This window comes from Castor canadensis, chromosome 4 (genome assembly GCF_047511655.1).
Source record: "Castor canadensis chromosome 4, mCasCan1.hap1v2, whole genome shotgun sequence".
Classification (NCBI taxonomy): domain Eukaryota; kingdom Metazoa; phylum Chordata; class Mammalia; order Rodentia; family Castoridae; genus Castor; species Castor canadensis.
Window position 1 is genome coordinate 164717548 of NC_133389.1, and position 24004 is coordinate 164741551.

Consider the following 24004-nt stretch of genomic DNA (forward strand, 5'->3'; position numbering starts at 1 on the left):
TTTTCTCCTATAGAGTCCAAGGAGAGAGACACTGTTCAAAGCTAGGAGCTGTTTTTACCAGGCAGTTTTTTCTGCCACTGTGGTATCAATAATTGTACATATGATCTAGCTATGACTGCCTTCCTGAGTTGTTGAGAACCTAGGAATAACAAGCTCAGGACCATGGCATGTTGAGTCATTTCTTTGTTCTATGAGGAGGCTGTCATGTTGGTCACTGGTCTCAAAGGGCCCAGGTACAAGGAGGTGAGTTTATCTATAAACCTATGCTTGCTAGTGGAAAGAGATGCCATCTTAGTCCACTCATGCTACAGTAACAAAATACCTTAATTTGCAAAGTTATAAGCCAGGTAATTTAGAAACAGAAAATTACTGCTCACCTTCTGGAAAGCTGGGAAGTACAGCATAAAGGTCTTAACAGATTGGTGTCTGGTAAGGAACTACTTCCTTGTAGATAGCCATCTTCTCACTCTAACCACATGTGGTGGAAGAGGTAACAGACCTCTCTCAGACCTCTGTTGTAAAGGACACTAATCCCATGACAGTCATCTCCCAGGTGCTCCTGGTACACTGCACTGGAATGAAGTTTCAACACATGAGCTTTGGAGGGACACAGGCACTCCGACCACAGCCCTGCCTTACCTGCAACAGAAAGAGGAGCATCTCAGAAGCCAGAGTGGCCATAAATATTTTTCCATGTTCTGTGAAACTAGCCGAGCATCTCTTGCATTAACATTCTTTATTAGGATTAATTTAGATCAAAACAGGGAAAGCATGTTTTTTTTTCCCTTGGGAAGTTAATTCCTATATGTAGGAAGAGGCTGAAAACACAAGTAATGGTTTTATTTTTGTTATTGTTGGTTTTTTGGTGTTTTTGTTTTGTTTTTTGGTGGTACTGGGGTTTGAACTCAGGACCTCACACTTGCTAGGCAGACACTCTACCACTTGAGCCTCTCTACCACTTCCATGAGTAATGGTTTTAAGTGATACTAGAATAGTCAAGATCAGATGGAATTGATTCACTAAGTCTCAGACAGAGATGAGCTTGGTCAGTCGGGCATTGACACAACTTGGCAGAAGAAAAGAGGAAGCAACACTCAAACTGGGCAAATGTTATGTTTAAGTTGTCACCAAGGAGCAATAAATAGGTGTGTTTGGCCAAGGCCACATTTCAGTGGATCACAAATTTGTTGTATGTGGAGAAGCCCTACCTGAAATGGTCTTTCAAAGAGGTTTCATGTTCCTTAACTCATTAGATTCTTAAAATAGTATTCAGAGAATGACTACAGAGTTGTAATGCAGACTCTAGGGACAGAATCAGAGCAGTTTCTATGACTTGGCCAAACTGAGTAGATAAGTTAGTGTCAGTGCCAGGGTTCCCAACTCTGGTGACTGGTGTCTAAGATTGGAAAAGCTCAGAGTAGTGACAATTGGGTCAGCTTATCACAGAATTCTCAGAGTGGGTATTTCAGCTCTCATCTTTTCTTTCAACAGAAACAGCAGCAGAAAGAAGCCCTCATTGTCTTCTTCAACAGAACAGCTGAGGCTAAAATCCCATGTGTCATGTAAGTAGCCAGCAAGTGTCTGCCTGTCATTTTTTTTCTCTCTCATATTGGAAAAAAAAGGGGAAAAATTATTACCTTAGTCTGCCAGAATGATTTTATTGCTTTAAAATTTGATCAGAGATTAGAATCATAGCTGATTTGAAAATAAGTTTTGGCTATCATGGATTTATCATCCACTAGTCATAAGTCACCCTATAAATGGAGCCACTGCCAAGCTATGCTCAGGGTCCCTGAAAGAGCCTGTCTCAATTCAAGTAGGCTAGAGCTGCTGTGACTTAAAAGGAGGATGGAGGGGCCAGGCATGGTGACCAACACTTGTAATCCTATCTACTGAGGAGACAGAGATAAAAGGATTACAGTTCAAAGCCAGCCCTAGTTAGCAAGACCCCACCTCAACAAACAAGCTGGGTATAATGGCAAACAACAGTGGTTCCACCTTCTTAGGAGGTAAAGGCAGGAGGATTGAGTAAAAGTACAAGATGATATCTGGAAACAAACTAAAAAGCAAAAGGAATGGGGGCATGGCTAAAGTGGTAGCATGCTGCAAGGCCCCGAGTTTTGTGTGGGCCTGACCCACACAAAAAAAGTTCTCTGGCAAAAAGAACTGCAGTTACTTGCCTTTAAGAAAGAGGAAAAAAAAAAAATTAGAGGGAGAAAGCTGCCTATAGGGATACTGGCTCTTCTCCAACACACGGAGTTTTAGCTATTATTTACCTACATAGAAAGGCAGAAGTCAAAGTTTGTTCAAAAGAAATGGGCAAGTAGCCATTGTCACACTTAGTTCTTTTTCTGTCTTATTAAGCTAAAGCTGAAGTAATAATTTCTATTCTTAGTATTATTTGCTGATTTTAAAAATCCTCAATTATCTGCCTTTTAAAAAATTTTTTTTTCCCAGTGGTGCTGGGCTTCCTGCTTGCAAAGCAGGCACTCTACCACTTGAGCCCTATCTGCCTTTTTTAAAGAAAGACAAACCCACTCGTGTTCCACTCACTGGTTGGAATTGTAGGCAATCCTAATGATGTGTACTTTGCCTGATTGTTGTATTTGTGTGAGGCTATGGCAGGACAGTGGCCCAAGTGACTCAATCATAATGAAAATAAATTTTATGAGAGCTAAGTGGTTCCCAAGTGGCTGTGAGACTGAGATTGGTGGATAAATTGAGAAACACATGCCCTGCACTGCTTTCTGATTCAGCCCCCAGGTCCCTTGGCCCACCAACCTGTTCCTTCCCACCTTTACCTGTGAGAGGAGTCCTGCCTCACTCAAATCCACGTGCACCACAGAGATACTGTTGACTATTGACTTCAGCCTCTGGGCACTGCCCTTTTCTTTTATTATACTCTTAAGGGACTTGAACTCCAGACATGGTTTTTATGGCCTGGAAACTTCTTTCTCAGAAACAAATCTGAATTGACTCTGCCAACCCATTTCTTAGATGCTGTTGAACAGATGGCAAAGTTCTTTGCCTCGCTCCGTTAGCCTATGACCTACAAAATCCAGTGTTGGTGGAGCTCCTCTGTCTTTGGGTGTTGGGCCCACAGCCCCCATGTCCTTTAGAATTTCAGAATTTGAAGTGTTACCATTAGATGAATCTTTTTTTGCAGTGCTGGGGATCAGACCCAGGGTCTCACACATGCTAGGCAAGCTCTGTGCCCCTGAGCTGCATCCCTCTCCCAGCCCTTAGTTTTCACCATTCTGCTGCTTCATGCATAAACTTTTGTCACATTAGACATACTTTTACAAAATTCTATGATAAATTGTGTAGTGCCTCTGTTCATTTAATATTTGCAGCCCTTTTGTGAAATCTGTAGAAGTCACATTGGCTCCATTTCTAAAATGTAGACAATGAGAAAATCTATGAATCTCTGGACCTCATACATCTAGTTAGTAGAAATTAAGTCACACATCTGGTTAGTGGAAATTGGACTGTAACTCTTAAAAACCCCAACTTTCTTTGCTAGATGTTTTTTTTTTGGTTGGTTGTTTTCATTTCAGTGGACATCTTTTAGTATAACAGCCAAGGTTATAGTGGTAGGCAAGTATTTCCAGCCTGGTAATGGGTGGAAGAGTAAAGCTGTGTCAGATGTGAAAGGGAAGGAGGCAGTAGGAAAATTGGGGCCAGAAGTCTCTATGAGCTCACCAAGTGAATTTTGTGGCCCGTGACTTTTTGATGCTGTAGCAATAAACTTTTTCACTTAGATCATGGTAAATTTTATGTCTCTCACAATCATTAAAGTAGATCTTGTTAGTAGAGCAGTTCATGGATTGAACTCAAATCTGATATCTTGGTCAGTGGTAATGTTTGAAAATGATTGATTCTTAGATGTTCAAGAATGGTCCATTTACCTTTCCAGTCTCTGCCTGTAATCAGAGGCTGTTGAGATTTATCCTTTAAGGAAGGCCTTGTCTACTCTCTGCCTAGATATGCCATGCCTGAGGATGACCTCAGGCAAGGTGAGTGTTTTGGTGAGCAGCGGGTTATCTATACAGGTTTATCTCTTCCTTGGGATTGTGAAAAATTGTGAATCTCTATGCAGATTCTAGCTAATCTAGAATCTAGAGGAACAGCAAGGATGTGCTGACTGGGTGACTCCCCATCCAATTGCTCCCCTGTAGTAGTGGTCTTCCTTTAAGGCCCAAGGCTTACAGATAAGAAGTGTGAAGTTAAGAAAAAAACACAGTGGATAGAGGAAAGAAGTAAATTCAAGGGAGACCAAGCCAGTGAGATCCCCCCACCATATTCCTTTGCCTTGGAAGAGAATTCAGTCACCACTGACTTAACCATGGGCTCTGTTTCCTGAGGCCTGGTGGGAGGGAAATAGAGTTGGAGGGCCTTCCCTGAATGTCTCTTGTGTATTATCACGGATTTCTTCACTCTAAACTGCCAGAAATTTGTACGTTGTCAGGAGTTCCTGAACCCCTTCCCTTCAGGGTATCAAATCACTTCAATTTGTATTAAAAGCAAATTATAGTACCAACCAAAGTGAAAACTGTTGATTGTCTTCTATGATCCCAGTCCAGAAGAATATATCAGTAACATACCAGAGGCACATAAAACTTATATAAGGACCCTTCAATTTGTTTGTATATGAGGTGACAGCAAAGTTTAGAACTTTTTCTGTACATGGCAGAGGATGGCTTCTGTGTAGCTCCTCATTTTGCTCCTGTTCATATTACCTGGTGTGAGGGAAAAGGAGAGAGGTCCTCTCTCAAAGGGAGTGGATGGGCTGGGGAAGACAGGTACCTTGAATGTGTCTGCTATGGATGTGGTCACTTTTTGGAAATTAACCTCAACTGAATGAGTATATAATCTATTTTGTTGTCATTGTCACATGCAGTGAATATATCCTGGACCTTCTAGAAAGTGGAAGAGAGAAATTTCTCGTATTTGCACATCATAAGGTGGTTCTGGATGCAGTTACTAAGGAACTTGAGAGAAAGGTAAGTTGCCTTTGACACTTAACACAGGGTCCTGAGTGAACCTTTCCAAGGCGCTTTCATTGTTTGTGTGTCAATTTTTTCTTAGCAGGGTTCAGTCAGGGTTAAGAAGTGAGATGTTTTTCTGTTGAATTGTCTTTTTCTTCTTGAGTTAGAAAAATTCTTTGTAAATTCTGATTATTAATAATCTGTCAGTTATCTTTTTTATTTTTCACTTCATTTAAGTTTTTCTATCAACATTTTAATTTTCCATTTTAATTTTTAATTGTATTTCAAGTCTATCAGTTTTTTCCCATGTGGGGTCTTTCCCTACATGAAGTTATGAAGATTTTGTCTTGTATTTTTTGTCTGTTATAGAGGTGGATATTTAATCCTCCTGGATTAAATGGTGTAGGAAGCAGGCCACTGTATTTAAAAGCCACTGTGTTTAAGAGCTGTTGCTCTTTTTAAGAAACCCAAGATACTGGTTAATTAAAATATTATTAGAATGTGTAAGTGTTTAGTAGGAGCTGGGCACTGGTAGCTCACGCCTGCAGTCCTAGCTATTTGGGAGACGGAGGTCAGGAAGATCATGGTGTGAGGCCAGCACAGGCAAATAGTTCACAAGACTCTCCCCAAAATCAGAGCAAAATGGACCAGAGGTGTGGCTCAAGCAGTAGAGTTCCTGCTTTCCAAGAGAGAAGCCCTGAATTCAAATCCTAGTCTCACCAAAAAAAAAAAAAGTTTAGTAGGTTGCTCAGAGTCCAAATAAGTATAGTAAAATAAATTACTTAAAATACCAGCCATAACTAGTTAGTAAATGTAAAGTTCACAATAACAGCAAAAAGTTTTTAATAAACGCACACAAAAAAGACATAGAAGCTAATGAAGATTTGGGAAGACTCATACCTTGCTCTTCCATGAAAAGGCTAAAAAAGTATAAAAAGTCATTCCTTCCCAAATTAGTTTATAAGTTTAACTAAACTCTACAAAAAGGTAAATTGGATTTTTTTTAAAAGGGAATGTTATACTACTGTCCTAAAGGGCGGCTCAAAAAATAAATGGGAAGATACTGAAGGCAACTTTGAAAAGGAGGAGGAGTGTTGGAAGACTTCTCCCTCTAGACAGGAAAGTCTATGACAAGCACCAGTATCCAAAGTCACATCGTGCAGGCCCAGCAACTGGAGTCCACATAGGGGAACTAGAATGGATAGTCTTTTGTACAAATGAAAAACAAATAAATAATCCAGGAATCATCACAGTTTGGTTTTAATTTTTTTAACAAATAAAGTTTAGCTAGTGGACCAGGTAATTAAGACAGGAAGAAGATTTAAATGCAACTTTACCTCCAGATGAATCAAAATTTCTTGAAATGATAGGCACAGTGACTCATGTCTGTAATCCCAGCTATTCAGAAGGTAGAGATTGGGAGGATCATGGTTCAAGGCCAGCCTGGGCAAAAAGTGAGACACCCCCCCCATCTCAACAAAAAAGCCATGCATGGTGGTTCGAACCTATTATCCCAGCAACGCAGAAGGCCAAAAGTAGAAAGATCTCAGTTTGAGGTCAGCCCCAGGCAAAAATTTAAAACCTTGCCTGAAAAATAAAGAGCCAAAAAGGGCTAGGAGCATTTGTGAAACTTGTCTTGCAGAGAAAAAAAAAAAAAGACTGAATTATATATATCAAAATATTAATGTTGATTTTATCTAAGTTGTCTATATTGTCTTCTTTAGTTTTTCTGTAGCTTTGCAATGAGTTTATATTATTTTTATGGTCAAAAAAGACTAAGCTATTTCTAAACATAAAATAAAGGAGACTTTGCAAAACAAAAATAATATAAGGAGCTAATCTAGGGAGACTAATAACAACCTATATGATATGTAAATAATGGTAATTACATCATGTAAAAATAACACCAATTCCCTAACAAAATTTAAAAATGGGCAAGGTTTATGAATAGAGTTTATCAAAGAATTCACACCAATGACTAATTAAAAGATATGAAAAAATTCAGTTCTACTGGTAACCAAATAAGTAAAAAGATTTTTTGTTTGTTTTTATTTTTTTTGAGATGATCTTGACTTCAAGATTTTTTTTAACCCCATCAAATCAGCCAAAGTTTTAAAAATGTGTGTTCCTCACTGTTGATAAAGTGCATTGAGATGACATGTGTGGACATTATTTGTTAGAAAGCAATCTAGCAATAATATCAGAAGCCTTAAATTAAATTTTTCCCTTTTACCATAGTACTTTGGTTTGGGTTGTTTGTTTTAGAGACAGAGTCTCACTGTGCAACCCAGACTGGCCTCAAACTCCAGTCTTCCCCTCCCAAGTGCTGGGATTATAGGTGTGTACCACTATGCCTGGCTGGTACTTTGACTTTTATAGTCTAAGGAAATAGCCAAATGTTGGCAAACTCATCCTTTAAATTTTTTTATTCCAATAGCATTATTGAGGTATGATTGCCATGCAGCACACTGTACATAAAGGGTACAATTTGATGAGAAGAAGTGAACACCTCCATCACCCCCCAATTTCCTCATGCCCCTCTGTCATCACTTCTTCTTGCCCCTTTCTGCACTCCCATCCCCAGGCTTCTCTGATCTGCATTCACTCTGGATTAGTTTGCATTTTTAAGAGTTTTATATAAATGTGGAATAATTTGGTATATAGTTTTTTAAAGAGGGTCTGGTTTCCTTCACACATCATATTTTGGGATGCATCCTGGTATATGTCGACAGTGCTAAGTAATGTTCCATTGTATACCATAGGTTTTTATATTCATTCACCTGTTGATGGGCCTTTTTAGTGAAAATTGCAAGCCCCCTAAATCTTCAGAAATAGAAAAATGGTTAAGTTATGTTATTGCCACATAATGAAATACAGTCAATAAAAATGATATTTTAGAAAACTTTTCAGTAGCTTCTCTATAATATGACATTTATTGGGGAAAAAAAGGAAATTGAACTTTTCATTTAAAAGTTATGCCATACACATACGAGTGACAAAAACAAATTAATAAGATTACTAATACTTCTGTTTTTCTTACAGCATTTATCATTTGAAAAAAAATGGACAAATGCCTTTTAAAAGAAAACAGCTAAACTAAGCTTGCCATTACCATGTAACTCAGCAAAAGACTCCTGGGCATTTTTCTCAGATAAATGAGAATTTATGTTCACACAATAACCCATACAGGAATGCTTTATTTGTAGGAGCCCCAAACTAAATGGGCTTAGCCATCCTTCAGTAGATGAGAGGTTAAAGTATGGTCTGTATATATTTGGGAGTCCCACTCGCAGCAACAAAGAACAGCCACTGATTTAGGCAGCAGCTTGAATCTCCAGAGAATGGGGCAGAAGGAAACAAGCCCATCCCAGAGAGTTACATTTTGTCTGATGACATTTATATGGCATTCATGAAGTGAGGCATTTTAGAGCTGCAGGGTATATTAGTGGCTGCTAGATGTTAAAGACTGGGGAGGAAAAAGGGAAGTGAGTTTAATTCTAAAAGAAATACAAAAGGATTTTTGCAACACTGGAACCATTCAGTATCTCAGCTGTGGAGGTGAATACATGAAAACCTACATTACTGATAAAAATGTGTAGAACTCACCTGCATGCAGGATGGGAAATCTGAAGATTGGTGGATTGTATCAAAGTGATACAATGGCTGTGATAAAAAATGGAAAGACAAGCCAGGTGCAGTGGCTCACACCTGTAATCCTAGCTACTCAGGAGGCAGAGGTCAGAGGATTGTGGTCAGCAGAGGCAAAGAGTTCCTGAGATGCCATCCAAAAATGTTGGGCGTAGTAGTATATGCCTGTCATGCCAGCTACATGGGAAGTGTAAATAGGAAGACTGGTCCAAGTCCACTCAGGCATAAATGTGAGACCCAGTTTGAAAAAAAGGGCTGGGGGCTTAGCTCAAGTGGTAGACCATCTGCCTAGCAAGCATAAGGCCCTGAGTTCAAATCCCAGTACTACCACACAAAGAAATATAAGGAAAACCCTGAAAGTAGAGAGGACTGTGTCCTTGAGGCCATGCCTGGTTGTGCTTGCTTGATGGCCCCTGGGCATTATTATAGCCCCCTCAGTGTCCCTCTTGTTCCTGCAGCACGTGCAGCACATCCGCATTGATGGCTGCACCCCCTCAGCGGATCGAGAGGCACTGTGCCAGCAGTTCCAGCTGTACGAGGGGCACTCAGTGGCAGTACTGTCCATTACTGCTGCCAACATGGGCCTCACCTTCTCCTCGGCTGACTTGGTGGTGTTCGCTGAGCTCTTTTGGAACCCAGGGGTAAGGGACACAGTGGACTGAGACCCCAGCCATGCTCATGGCCGGGGAGTAAAGGGAGACATAGGTTGCAGTCTCTCTTGTCTTTCTGTTTGCCCTCATCATTATGTTTTATGTGTCAGTTTTCACTTCTTTTAAGCACTGCATGTCCATTGACTAGTTTTTAGGTCATCACAGCAACCTGTAGGATTACTGACTCCCATCAATGGGAAAATCACAGTTGTAGTAGAATCCTAGACCTCATCTCTCCTATGAGGAGACTGGGTGCAGAAAGCCCACATGGTGAGCCAGGATTGCAAAGCTATGCTTTTAGGTTACATGTGGTGGCACTGGGCTGCACCCCGGCTCTGGATTTCCAGCTAGTGCCCTTTTTACTAGCCATCACCAAGAGCTGCCTTAGTCAAGGAGGCCTCCCACAAGCGACAGCTCTGTATATTCCCTGGATATCATGTGCCCCCAATCTTACTGATCAACTGAGGGCTGTAGCAGCAGGTGTAGAACATTTATTTAAACACATAAAAATTTTCTCCTAAGCTTCAGGAAAAAAAACCCCTCTGATGTTATAGATATATGACTTTCACCCAGTGACTATTTTAATAATGTGTGGAGTTCAAGGTTGAGGCCATTCATAATAGAAACAGTGCTCTTGATTTTACTTATTATGGGGTCTACACCATATGAAAATACCACCTTGCTATTTAAAAGATAACTTTTAACTTCCCAGAGACAAGAAATGGAATATGGGCTGGGAGAATAGCTCGGTGGTAGAGCATGCATGAAACTCTGGGTTCAATCGTCACACTACAAAAAAAGAGGGGGATAAGGGTTCTGAGGATATGGGACAGTGGTAGAACACTTGCCTACCATGTATAAGGCCCTGGGTATAGTCCTTAGTGCTGTGAAAGGAAGAAATGTAAACGTGTCAGTTTTCCCTCAGCCTGATGGCTAAGCCTATGCACACCCTCCACTTTCTGCACCTAGCACAGTGCCCAACTCCAGAGGACCACCCACACATGTCCTGCTGCAGATTCTAGGTCCAAAACCAGGGTTGTGTTTGTCTCTCTCTTGTTAAATTGGCAGGTCTGAAAGATAGTGAAATACCTTTGAGGAGGAAGGGGCAAGTTGGGGCTGGGGACAAGAGGCCACAGGCTGCAGTGGGCTGACTGCTTCAGGACTTTATCTAACTGTTTTGATTCCTGGGCATGCAGGTGTTGATCCAGGCTGAGGACCGGGTGCACCGCATTGGACAGACAAACTCCGTGGGTATTCACTACCTGGTGGCGAAAGGCACAGCAGATGACTACCTTTGGTATGCATGGCTGGGTGCCTGGATGTGGAGCTAAGTAAGGACAGTCAGATGGGATGTGTTTTCTGTGCTCCTTGAGTGATTCCGCTTTTGCTGAAGCATTTGGTGACCTGCACAGCAGAACCTTCTTTAGTGATTACCATGTTGTTGAGGACTTGCAGGGTGCAGGAGAAAATCTTGTCGGAATAAAGGTCTAATACTAGGACAGTTGCTGGTTAGGACCTGGTTGTGATGACATAGATGGTTTCAGTTTGTAAGTTGCTGTGTTCCCAGCCATGAAGACACTCTTTAGGACAGAGAATGGCCTCCTTTCTCCTTTTATGATGTATGGTGTGATAGCCACATCTTACAATGCTGCTGCTGGACACACAGGGAACGGCTTGCCCTGGGCCATGCAGTGCTTCATGAACAGAGCCGGGAGCCCATTTGCAACCCTGGTAGTTTGTGTCTATTACCTAAGCAAAAATTCCCCAAATGGTCCTTCTCAATCCCATTTCCCCTTCCTAATATTAAGTTTCTTGATTGTCTCATTAGTGTTAACTACTCATGTGTGTCCAGCCTTACGACCAAGTTGTCTGACCTCTGAAATACTGTGTATCACCCTACTTCCCTATGTGTTCAGTGGATTTATTCACTGGGCAGCTTGTAATTGTCACCAGGCTCAAAGTTTTGTTGCAGTGAGGTAGCATTTATTTCCTACGCATCTTCCATTAGAAAGAACTTTGAACCTGGTATTACGAGCCTTCAACTGGAAGTTGTTCAACTGATGGGGACACATATTTCAGGTGGATGTTTGTGCCTTGAGAGATGTATAGATGTGAAACAGTTACCACATCACCGTCCCATAGTAATGAGGAGGGTGGTTTCATTTTAATTGGCTGCTGGTTCTGGGAAGGTTGTATTCACTGCAGCTCATTTCTCCCCCACAGGCCCCTGATTCAAGAGAAGATTAAAATTCTGGGGGAAGCTGGGCTTTCTGAGACCAATTTCTCAGAAATGACAGAAGCTACGGATTACTTGTACAAGGTAACAGCAGCACATGGCTCCCCATTACTGGAGCAGAGGGAAGCAGCAAGCCATCTGCCAAACCATGGGTCCTGAGTGGGGTGTGAGTTGCTCCTGGAGCTGAAAATGAAGAGCCTGCAACCCACACATGCAGCCCTTTATGGGAAGCGATGACATTGACTCCTAATGCTTCTTACATGTCTCAAGAGATTCTTAAAAACCAAGGCTTCCAAATGCTGCTTTGTCCATCAGGCCATGAGAAACTGATGGAAAACTTCCCGTGGCAACTGTTGAATTGTCACAAAAAGTATAATAGCAGCACCAACCACACAGTAGGGCTACCATGGAATGTCTCCAGCACAGAACTGGAGGGTGTTAAAATAGGGCATTTGGGGTGAGGGTGTGGCTCAAGTGATAGAGTGCCTGCCTAGCAAGCATGAGGTCCTGAGTTCAAACCCCAGTACCTCCAAAAAAAAAAAAAGGAGGCATTGCTTCAATGAACATTTTCCCCTATCTCATTTCGTTGTATTCTCAGTGTCTTCCCATTTTATAGAGGAATAAACTGAGACATGACATCAAGTCACAGGGCATGTTAAACTAGACCAACTTGAAGCCTTTGCATCTTGGCCTATCATTCCTTCTGTGGCATCAGCCACAGGCATCATTATAAAGGGATATAAGAAGTCAGAGGACATCTTCCCATGACCAGGTACACATGTCAGAGATGTTGAGAGGAGGTTTGTTGGCCCTGGAGAGGACAGTCCCAGGTCCTCCATGCGTGCTCTGGCTGCACACTCTAGCCCAAAGGCTGTCTTGGACTTGTGCTTCTCCATTTCAGTGAGACACCATAGAGCAGAAGCTCAGAGACCACTAAGGGCCTATCTTCTTTCAACACTCAGGCAGTTAACCAACAAAAATGAAAACTCAAGGGATACTGGCTCCTGTGACTCATAGGTAAATTGTTCTTAGCGAGAGAGTTGGGCGAAGCTGTACCTCATGCAGGAAGGTGGCTTCATGGTGTAGTCATCAGAGAACTGAGGTGCCTTCTTATGTGGAATTGCTAAGCATCAGAAGTTGAGTTAAATCACCAAAGTCTTATAGGTAACTCTTAAGACTTAAGAATCTGAGGATTTGATCATTTACATTTACTCAGCAGATAAATCCTTTTTTATTAATGTAATTATTGGAATAAGACTCAGATTATATTTTAAGTGTCTACTATACATAATCCTTTTAGACAAAAACAGTTACTATGCCAATCTTAAAGCAACCTATTTTTAAGCTTTTGAATACACTCTTAATTCAATTGAATGGTGAATATAAATATATTCTTATATTTCTTTGAAAAGAAACATTCTCATTTGAACTTTTTTTTTCATCTTGGCATTTCCCTCAGTTACTCTGGATTAGTAAAGAATTTCTGCCTAAAATACAAGATAACATAAATGAGATTTATCAATATTTTGATTAAAATTTTATCAACTTACTTTTATTAAGATAGGGCTGAGGTTATTCTCATTCTCACTCTAGAGATGACCCACTTTCAGTCTATTGAAAGTGTACTCCTCTCCTAATAAATTCTGTTATCATTTATCACTATAAAAAAAGAGGGCTGAAATTTTCATTAACAACAGAAAATGTCGCCTCCTTTACAGAAGACAAAAGCAAAAAAGGTTATGTCTCAGTAAGATAGCCTTCCTTCTGAAAAGGGAAATGAAATATTAATCTGATCTTGGAACCTTGTTTCTAATTAATTATGCATGCTCCAAGTTTGCATATAGTGTTGCCATCACCATAATCAAATACACATTAGTAGGTATTTCTTCTTGGGAAGGACTGCCTTTTAGGGTACTGTTTTCTTGACTTTGCACGTCTTTCTCTGATGAAAGCTTCACAAAAGACATTGATATCCTTTGGGAGGACATGTGGATTGTGTTAGGTTCAAACTTAATGAACTTTAATATCAATTTCTGCTCCAAAAGGCTAGATTCTGAAAAGCTAGGAAACATGGGGTATAGGTCAATGGAATAATCTGGAGATCTTACATGGCATGCTTCCCTGAAGGAAACTTCATTTCATCAGTGTGGAAGGATTCAGTTAAATAGTGTCCAGTTAGGTTGAAACCTAATTACAAAAGATGGAAAAGCCAGGCAACTTTAGACACAAGGAGCCCAAAACACAACAGGAAATTGTTAAAGGGCTGCCTGAAAATAAAATCAGACTAGCAGAGACCTAGAGGCTGATAGAGATGGGAAGAAACCTGAGGCAAAAGTACAGTTGAACTATTGCAAATCCTTGTAGGTACCAAGAGGTGTAGGCCAAGTCAGGAGAGTGCCTTAATAGGAAAGGGCGATGGAAGGAACAAACTTATACTAAGGATACCATGGTGTGGTGTTTTCAAGCAGGAAACCATAAGAATGTTGGTAGACTTTCAAAAATACCATTCTTGAGGAGAGAAACTGGCTTGGGGATGTGAACTGAGAAATCATTTTTTATTTTAGTTTTATGGAATTTTGGATGTCCATGGAGATGTTGAAAATGTACTTCTGGACTGAACGATGGTCAGGATTGGAAAGTAACTTAGGAGAGCTCAGCAGAGAGGTGATAGTTAGCCCATCATTTGTGATGGTTGTCATTCCTGGGCCTGGTGTTTAACACTGCACCCTTGTGAACAATGGACAGATGCAGTTGGTGGGCATTTTGATCATCTGTGTCATCAGACACAGAGACAGGTAGGTATCCACTCTGAAAATGAGGTCGAATTCATAACTGAACAGAGACTTGAGAGGTGAATTACAGCTTAACTAACTCTTCAGTTTGGAAAGGCTTAGAAGGAAGTGATCTTAGAACTTTTTCAGTACTGAAATACTAATTTGGAAGTTAACAAGGGAGAAAACATTTCCAACATAAAGTACAGAGCAAGAGCAGCTTCTTTGTTGCTGTCACAACTATTTCTTTTTAGTTATAACCCAAAGAGTAGCAGAAAAGATGTCAGACACTGAAGCAGGAAGGCCATTTTAGTGGTAAATCGTTTATTGAGATGTCGCTTCCTGACAGCATAAAATGTCTCTCACCTTTGAGCTTTTTCACCACCCACAGTGGAAAAGAGTTGGTGTTGAAGCCAAGGTTCTTCCTTTTACCTTTTCTTTTCTTTCTTTGATGAAGGACCCAAAGCAGCAGACGATCTATGACCTATTCCAGAAGTCCTTTGAGGAAAATGAAAGTGACATGGAGCTCCTGGAGGCAGCAGAGTCCTTTGACCCAGGGAGTTCTTTAGGAACCTCTGGAAGTGGTTCCCAGGACCTTGGAGACAACCTGGATGAAAGCACCTTGACGGCCAGTCCACCAAAGAAAGGGAGATTTGAATTTTTTGATAACTGGGACAGCTTTACCTCTCCTTTCTAAGAAGAGCAAAAATAATGTTTTTTTTAGATCATGTAATTCCCAGTCCCTCCAAAAAATAAAATAAAATAAAAATCATGGAATTCATTAAAATAAAATAAAACAAGGTATTTTGTTTATAAGGCCTGTATTCCTCTTGTCATGTAGCAGTACCTGGGTCTGTCTTCAAGCCCAGTGGGATACCAGCATTTCCATTCCTACTTCACTAGGAAGAAACTTGCTTCAGGGCTTAATTAACCTTAGTCTTTCCTGGCTTAGAAAGAGACAATGGCTTGTAATAGTGATAATTCACATTCTTTAAATAATGAGGTACTGCAAACAATCCCCAATATCTATATTTTAATAATTACATATTTATAGAGTACCTAATGTGTGTCAGTCACTGTCCTAAGTGCTTCACTAAAAAAAATGACAATTGGGTGTCTTGGTGGAGGAGCAATATGTATAAACCCTCTTCCAATCTGCTTATGGACACTGAAAGTTGAATTTCTTTAATTTTCATGTGTCCCAAGTTATTCTTTTGATTTTTTAAAAGCCATTTTAAGTGAGAAAACCATTCTTAGCTCATTGGCTGTGCAGAACAGGCAGTGGCTGAATGCTGACATGGTCCATATTTGACAGCCCCTGGTTTAGAGCAACATGATCCACTATGTGATTTTAACTTTTCTAATAAGCATTTTTAAAAAAAAATTAATGATATATTTAACTGAATATATTATTATTTCAACATTTATAGTATGTTTTTGTGTGTAGGTTGCTGGGGATCAAACCTAGGGCTTTATACATGCTGGGCAAGCTCTCTACCACTGATCCACATTCCCAAGCCTGAAAAAAAGGCAAGAGAAATTGAGAAATTTGTAATTGGTTTTGTTCTCAGTCTTTGAGATCCAGTGTTTGTGTAACACAGTATCTCAATTTGGACTAGCCACATTTTAGGTGCTTGGTAGCCACATGTGACTGGTGGTTTTTGTGTTGGATGCTCCAGTGTAGAAAGTGATAAAGGGAATGGAATGCCATGGGGAAAGAATAATAGGTAATTTTATTATTAGAAGAGCAAGGTCATGTAGAACTCACAGGTCATGGTAAGGGATCTGGACTTAGTTTTGAGTATGAATAAATATAATCAAATAGTTTGTTTTGGGGAGGCAGGTTGGTTTTTGCTTTTGTTTCTTGAGATGGGCTCATGGTATCCCAGGCTGGTCTCCAACTTGCCATCCTCCCACCTCAGCCTCCCAAGTGCTGGGATTATATGTATGCCCACCAAACTGTTCCAAGCATTGCTATGAGGTTGTTACCAGAATCAGGAAGGATGTCTCCAAAAGGGAGGAGGCCTCTACCTGGCCCTTGGGTGCTGAGTTCATGGTGGTGTCACAAAAAAAAAATTTTGACCCACTTACTAAATTTGGGTGATTATGACACACATGTTTGAGCATCCCTTTAAACAAAGGATGGGTCCTGCCAAATGCTCCCTTTAAGACAGGTGTCCATCCTTGTAGACACGTTTTGTGCTCAGGGGAGTCATTTTCCCAGGTGCCTTTCTGTAAGATACCCTTTTTCAGTTCCCCAGAGCACACTAATTATTTGGGTAAGCAGGCAGGGTCAGAGGGAGAGCTGTTCTTTCCTCCTCCCCCTTTTTTTCCTTTTTATTAAATGTTGCAGTTTATTGAGGGGGTGTAAGGCTTCAAGCAAAGAAAATAGTGCCTGTGTGGTTTTAATCAAGCCATTCAGTGTTTATCTCTGAATTTCTGGCTGTTGTTTCTCATGCTTCTTTTTTCCTGATGTATCCTGCCTCATTTCCCCCCTAAACAGCTTTATTCCCTTAATCTTAAGGAAAGTTGATGGGTAGAGAGAGGTCAGTCTTCTGTGATTACTTCTAGCTGTCCTTAATGAGGGACCAGCAATTGTGCCCTATCTGTTCTAGGGGATGACATGAGAAGTTCAGCTGTCAGACTGCCAGGATCAGATGGTGCCAGGAGTATCACGTGGTCCTGAACTGGAAAAGAAACCACAGAAGAAATTAGGGAATATTTTATAAAAAAAAAAAAAAGTATCATAAATCAACAGAGTAATATTTTCCCACATATGAATAATCTTTGTATTAGGATCTTTTAAAGACCTAGGAGGTTAATAAACCTTTAAGACTCAAGGGGCAGGATCTGACATTGTTTTGATTGGTGAATGTCAGTCTTGAAGGACTGCATGATTAGCACCTTGATATGAAATAACTATGAACACGGACTATTAAATTATGTTTGGAATTGGTGGAAATAGTTATTTTTTAAAATAGAAGCCATTTGTCAAGACATGAGTTTGGTTTAGAGGTGTTTGGTGAGAGGGCTTGTCTTTAGAGTCAGGTAATTATGCATAAGAACATTTTTTTTTAACCCATTGGCTTCATTTACTTTGGAAGGATTGGCATAAGTGACACCATTTTTCCCCTAGACTCCGAACAGCTTTCACTGAAGAAATCCTGTGTGGCTAATTGTGTCTCATTGCCAGTATTAGATTTCTTCTGGATGGACTGATGTGATCCCATGTCAGGGGAGAAGTGACAGACCTTTGGCCAAATTTAAGCAACTAAGAGGCTTAGAAAAAATGACTCTTAGGCTGAGCTTACCTGGAGTCCATTTTTTAAGTTTATTTTTGTTTGTCTTGTAGGTAATGTCTTAGTTACTCAGAATTGTTTTGTTAGAATTTGTAAGTATAAATATATAGGATTTATAAGCATAAATATATAGGACGTCAACAGGCAACAGTTAGAAAGTTTTACAGGAAAAAATACGATAGGAACCAAATCAGGTAACAGTCAACATTGAAGAAAATAAGTATTTGTTAGAGCCATTTTCCATGACCTTGATTGTAAATGCTTTAGAGAAGGAGTCAAACTGTGGATGACAAAAGACTTAAAGGACAGTCATGGTTAGAATTTTGAAGAAAGTTTAGCAGTTGACAAATAAGTCTATTTACCTCTGTTAGAAAAAGATAATAATGATTGATAGCATTATCTCAGATTCATCAATTTCTCATTTTAACCCTCTTAAAGATACCTTTAAGTTTTTATTTTATTATAAAGAATAATTTTATATATACGTATAGATGTAGTCAAAGGTTACTATACATGCACATACACATAAATGTGTGTGTGTATATATATATATATACACACACACACATATATATATATATACACACACACACACACACACATATATATATATATATCCCCATTTAATTTTGTTTTAAGAATAAATGAATTTTGCCAGGTGCAGTGGCTTATGCCTATAATCCTAGCTATTTGGGAGGCTGAGAGCAGGAGGATTGCACTTTGAGGCCAGTCCAGGCAAATAGTTTAAGAGCCCCCCCATCTCCAAAATAACCAGAGCAAAATAGATTGGAGGTGTGGTTCAAGAGTAAAGTATCTGGTTTGTAAGCATGAAGCTCTGAGTTTAAACCCCAGTCACACACAAACACACAAAGAATAAGTGAATTTTAAGTAAGGTACAATGTGCTTGTTTATAGATGTACTCTTAGGTGACAAACATCCAATTCTTTTAGTTGAGTGGCACTGCTTTGAGTGTAATTAACTTCGCTTAAAGATGGAAGTCATGATACATATCAGCACATGAACACAAGCCATAAAAGTTGGCAACATTAACTATCTCAGTGTGGAGGACACTAGTTTGTTGAAGTGTTTTTTAAGCTTTGTATTTTACAAGACTTGTATACTTAGGGAACATAAAAACATTTAACATACCAAGGAGTCAGTAACAATTATCATAGCTACACAGAAGTACTTTACATATTGACTTAGTTTTTATTTTTGAAGCAAATTTAGAATCTTTGGCTCAGTAGGATAATAGGTTTATAGCATTGACAAAAATCAAAGGCCTCTTATAAGACTAGGGAACAGTGTTACCTTAAATAGACTTTTTAATATAGAAGTGTATCATACATACAAAAATGGTCATTTAGCGAAGGCAAATAGATGCAGGCCAAGTGTAGTGTATATTGTACAATAGAGAGCGCTTGTTACCTTGTATGTATTAAGTTGGTGTATCTTTAACTCTGTGTTTCATTGAGATAAAGTTCAGACATCCAGCTCTACATATTTTTAGTCACAGGCATATAGGATGTACTAGAATCACCTAAAATAATGATTGTTTGTAAAGTGGTTATTTAAAAGATTTTGACATAAACTGACATTCAAATGATTCTTGACTCAGTTAAGATTCAGTTTTTAAGTACAGCATTTTAAAGAAAGCATTGTAATATTAGACATAGAGTTAGTGTATTAAATTTTGACCTCAGAAAATCCTTTAGATAACTTTTTAATTATAGCCAACTTAATTATATACATAAGCTTTTAAGAAGCTCCATCTCATACAGTTTAAGATATAGTTACTTTGAAGCTCTGGCCCTCTGGGTCTGTCCTTATCCTTCTCCACCCCTTTTTTTCCCCCAAATTGGGACAATCCTTTTCTTTAGACCAAAGCCATACTTTATAAATATAAGGTTTTCCTTATATTTTTCCTATCATTTAAAAAGAATACATTACCATATCTTCTTTTATAGCTCCTTTTTTATCTGTATTTTACAACATTTTTGAATTTAGGCAAAATTACTTTTTTTAACCCAACACAATAATTTTAGTAGTCATATTCTTAATGAAGACCTAGAAAGAAACCAATTTAAATTATTTTGTATATACTAGTAATTTGCAAAAACACAATTTACTAATATACCCAAATATATTTTAAAAGAGGGTTGAATCAAAATTATATTTTGGGTAGAACAAAATGGATTAAGATTGTTTGTTTAAATAACCAAACTTTAGGCTCCCTTTTGTAAGCCTTAAATTAGGCAATCATGGCGGTCACTTGAGTTTAAAATGACCCCCCCACACCCTTTTTTTTTTTGGTCCAGAGCTTGAAAGTTAACTCTTAAATGCCTTGAGTGAGGCAGCAGAAAAACCCAGATAATTAGACCAAGGCAACAGCCCCTCTAATTATCGTTCAAGAATCATCTTAAAGAAGCTGACACACACAAATTTTTTTTAAAGTTAGGCATGCCATGAATCAATTTAATCATGCTTATAATGAGTTCAAAAAATGTAAAGATTAAATGTCCACTGGTAGCTAGTCCGTTATTTTCTGGAATTCCAGGGCATATTAAGTTCTGCCCAACATTGTTTTAAGATTCTTTTGTAGACACAGACCAATGGATGTACACAAAACAACACACACAGAAAAACAACTGTATTAATTCAGAGTGTGACTTTAGATAAATCATTTATTTTCTAGAGGTTTATAATTGTGAATTGAATAGTCATTTAGAATTTATTTTGGGGGGGACACCAAGATGGAGTTAGCACTTTTTAATTTTATATAAATTAGGCCTCCTTAAATCTCCTGGTCACTTTGCATCTTATATCCCTTTTCTGTTAATTTTTAACACAAATTTACAGGATCCAAATTTTCCTGTTAGACAAAAGGCAGAAGCTGGAGTTAGTTAAATGAACTTAAATGGCTTAGTAAGAAGCAGTTGATGTAAGTCCAATAGGGAAAGAAAGTGAGGGACCCCAAAATGAATGACATTTTGGCAGCTATATGGGACCATTTTTCTTCCCCCCTTATCCAGAACCAGCCTACTGTGACTGTCTTATGCCCAATGGGCTTATTTATCTGATTATTTTTAGATTACCAAATTTGTGATTGGAGTCCCAGACTAGAGGCCTACTCTGGGGGAATTAATATATCAGGTTTGGCCATTCATTTTTATAAAGTAAAATTAACTTTGTCCCTTGAGTTTTTCCTTTAAAATTTCAGTTCTTTAATATATATCCTAAGGGAGAGTTGTCAGGAATGTTAATAGTATTTACTACACCACTGTCAGATTACATTGTCCACCTGAAAGAAAAAAGAAGTGAGAGAGAATAGAAACATTTCCTTAGGATGGGCACGGAGGCTCATCCAACCACTTGGGGCAGTCAAACCCAGTCTGCCCAGAATAGACAAAACTGGCCTACTGCGTTGTCCTGATGAGGGGGCCTCTGCCTCCCAGTGGGCAATCTCTTTCTCTCAGTGTCTGTCCCAAGAAGATAAGGAATGGAGCTGACTTTGTATTTCCTCTACTGAACAGAAAGTAAAAGCACTCTTAAAACAGATGAGTTTGTCTTTGACACTGGTAAGAATTTTGTCTTTGTTTGAACTTACTCTAACCTTTTTTAGTTGCCCTGGAAAGAATCAAATAGATGCATAAACCTTGGATAGTTAACCTTAAGGGATATTTGAATCCAGCACGTCCCCACTTTAAATTTGTATCCTTGATTTTTTTTTATCATATTTACAAAAAAGAAACTAATTAAGGTCGTGGCTGTCTTGTACAGCCTTTACTTCTCCCATTCCATGAGATCCTCTACTTTTTTTTTGTGACCTGCTACTTGGATTTTTGAAGGCTCTTTTGCATAATTTTTTTTCTTTTCCTCTGGTTTTACATGAGTCTAAGACTTATAGATTGTTTCATTGCAATTAAAACTGATAAGATAACAAAACTTCAAATTGACCTTGCACAGCAAAACTGTCGTAGGACAAGCAAGAAAAATATGCGGATGGGGAAAAATATACCAAAATTCAAAAGCCTATGTGTTAACCACTGTGATGGCAGTTTTGGATACAGGCATGTGTTTAAATATTTTAATGCCAATGTGAAAATATTCCCTTATGACCCTAAGAAAAGAACTTGGCCAATTCGTAATTATATATCCAAAGCAAGCTCTTTAAAAAAAAAAAAACAAAAGCATACATGTGAATCATTATAGAAGAGCAGAAGAATTAAAAAAAAAAACAGTTGCATGAAAATTTGTTAAGTATTTGTTAGCACTTACAGTGTTGGGTAGAAAGCAAAACCCACATAAACAGTGTGACTGGAGTCAGAGACAAGGAAGCTGCCAGTTTTTCCAGTTGAATATGGCAGAATTTTGCATCTTTGACTCTTGATTTTGCCTGGCTGGCCTCCTAAGACCCGAGAGTTGACTAGACCGGCATCACATCCTTGCCTAGAGACTAGTGGATGCAGGACTCATCTTTTCTCCTTCTCCCTCCAAATTTTCCTTTTTAATACATCTTAGAAATACTAAAATCTCTGCCCATTTTTTTGGCCCTGTGTTTGTGTCTAGGGAGAAGGAGAAAGTTCAGAATACTCATTCCTTTGAATTTTAAGTTTCACCTCAGTATATTTAAATATTCCTGAGTACCAGTCACTAAAACTCGGTAAGGGAAGCCTTTGCCTCAGATTGTGACATCCCTCCAAGTGTCCTGAAGGTTTCCTGAGTAGTCATCTCTTTATCATGAGTCCTACTTTATAAGACTTAGACAGGCAGCCAGGATAAGCCTGGTTTTTTAACTTCCAAATAGAAGCAGCAGAGATGAAGATTTAACAAAAATCTTAGCTGGAGAATCTGCAAGATGGGAGGAAGGGTTTGGGGAGACCTAGTGTCTGTTTACTTCATCTCATGCCACAGAGTGTGGCAGTTTGGCTTCTACCTCATGAAGGAGAAAGATTTGAGGAAAGCTGATATGTAGTTTCTGCATGCAGAAGAGAGAAGCAAGGGAGAGAGGAGTGAGATCTGAGGAGCTTGGCATCAGCACACAGAGAAAGGAGCAGAGAGAAAAAGGAAAGTAGAACTATTCATGATGATGATGTCCCTAAGTGTAACAGGGAGGAGGATCAAAAGAACCCAACAGAGTAGGCCTGAGTCCTGAGAGAATAGCAGGGAGGTAGGAATGGCACAGCAGAGAGATAAAACCTGAGAAATCTGAACATGAGGAAGGTCACGTAGCACTAGGGTAAAGTAGCCAATAAAATTAAATATAACCATATGTGGATTAGACCTTGCTTTTTGCTTCTGTAACCTGCTTGCAAGGGTATATATGGTGATACCCCTTTGTTCTCAAGGCTCAGCCTTTGGATATGAGTCCGCTGAGTCTGTGCTGGCACAATAAAACGTCGGTTCCTGCTAATTGTCTCAAGAGTCCTGTATCTCGGCTAGCAAACTCTGGCAACATGAGTCACCAAACAACTGTTACTGGAATCAGCAAGGCTCTAGGGAGGAGGCCTCCAAAAGGGAGAAGGCTTCCACCCTGCCCTTGGGTACCAAGTTCTTGATGTTGTCTCAAAAAAAGAACTTTGGGACACATCAAGGTAGAGACCAAGGAAGTTTATTAGTAAAGCAAGGCAAAGGAAAGATAGAAACATAATAATACACAGTCCAGACATGAGTATGGGCACATCTGATAACAGGTGCAGTGAGTACTCTAACATAAAATGAAAAAGTAGATTGGGAGTTTGGCTCAAATTTACCTTAGGAACAGTGGTCCCCTTTGTTCTGATACCCAGTATATTTAGTCATTTTTTGCTGTTATACTGTCTTATCAGTTGGGCTCAAAGATTTCAAGGTTGGCCTGCTTATTAAATTTGGGCCATTATGACATAGATGTCTAAGCATCCCTTTAAATAAAGGATGGATTCTGCCAGATGACAGGTATCCATCTTTGTGTAAGTACTTTCTTTTGTAAACACTTTTTGTGCCCAGAGGAGTCATTTTCTCAGGTGGTTTTTCCCAGGATAAATATCTTGAAGATAACCTTACTCAGTTCCCAGAGCACACTGATTATTTGGTCAGAGGGAGAGAACTGCTCTTCCTCTACCACTTTTTTTTTCTTTTTACTAAATGTTGCAGCTTATTGAGGGGGTGTGAGTAAAGACAATAGTATCTGTGCGCTTTTAATAAAACTGTTTATTAATCCACTGTTTTTCTCTGAGTTCCTGGTTGCTGTTTCCTTTGCCTCGCTTTCCCTGATCTAGCCTGCCTCAAAATGATCTGATTATATTTTTAAAATATGAAACAATTTTACATCAATTTGGGTGTAGAAAACAGACCAGGAGAGATGGGCAGAGGGAGAAATTAGGTAGGAGGCTTGACAGCCCTCCTAGGGTTGATACTGGGGTGTGGTTGACTA

At 39.3% G+C, this 24004-nt stretch overlaps 1 protein-coding gene across 4 annotated transcripts in view; it reads left to right on the top strand.

The window, feature by feature from the left end:
• Smarcal1 (SNF2 related chromatin remodeling annealing helicase 1) overlaps window positions 1-15109 on the top strand; it is a 72498-nt gene extending 57389 nt beyond the window's left edge. For all 4 annotated transcript variants that reach the window (XM_074071675.1, XM_020170155.2, XM_074071676.1 and 1 more), the window contains 6 exons: window positions 1492-1562; window positions 4901-5003; window positions 9095-9277; window positions 10483-10583; window positions 11510-11606; window positions 14751-15109. In XM_074071675.1, coding sequence (XP_073927776.1) covers window positions 1492-1562; window positions 4901-5003; window positions 9095-9277; window positions 10483-10583; window positions 11510-11606; window positions 14751-14990 — 795 coding nt within the window. In that variant the 3' untranslated portion in view covers window positions 14991-15109. The remainder of the gene's footprint in view (window positions 1-1491; window positions 1563-4900; window positions 5004-9094; window positions 9278-10482; window positions 10584-11509; window positions 11607-14750) is intronic.
• The last annotated feature ends 8895 nt before the right edge of the window (window positions 15110-24004 follow it).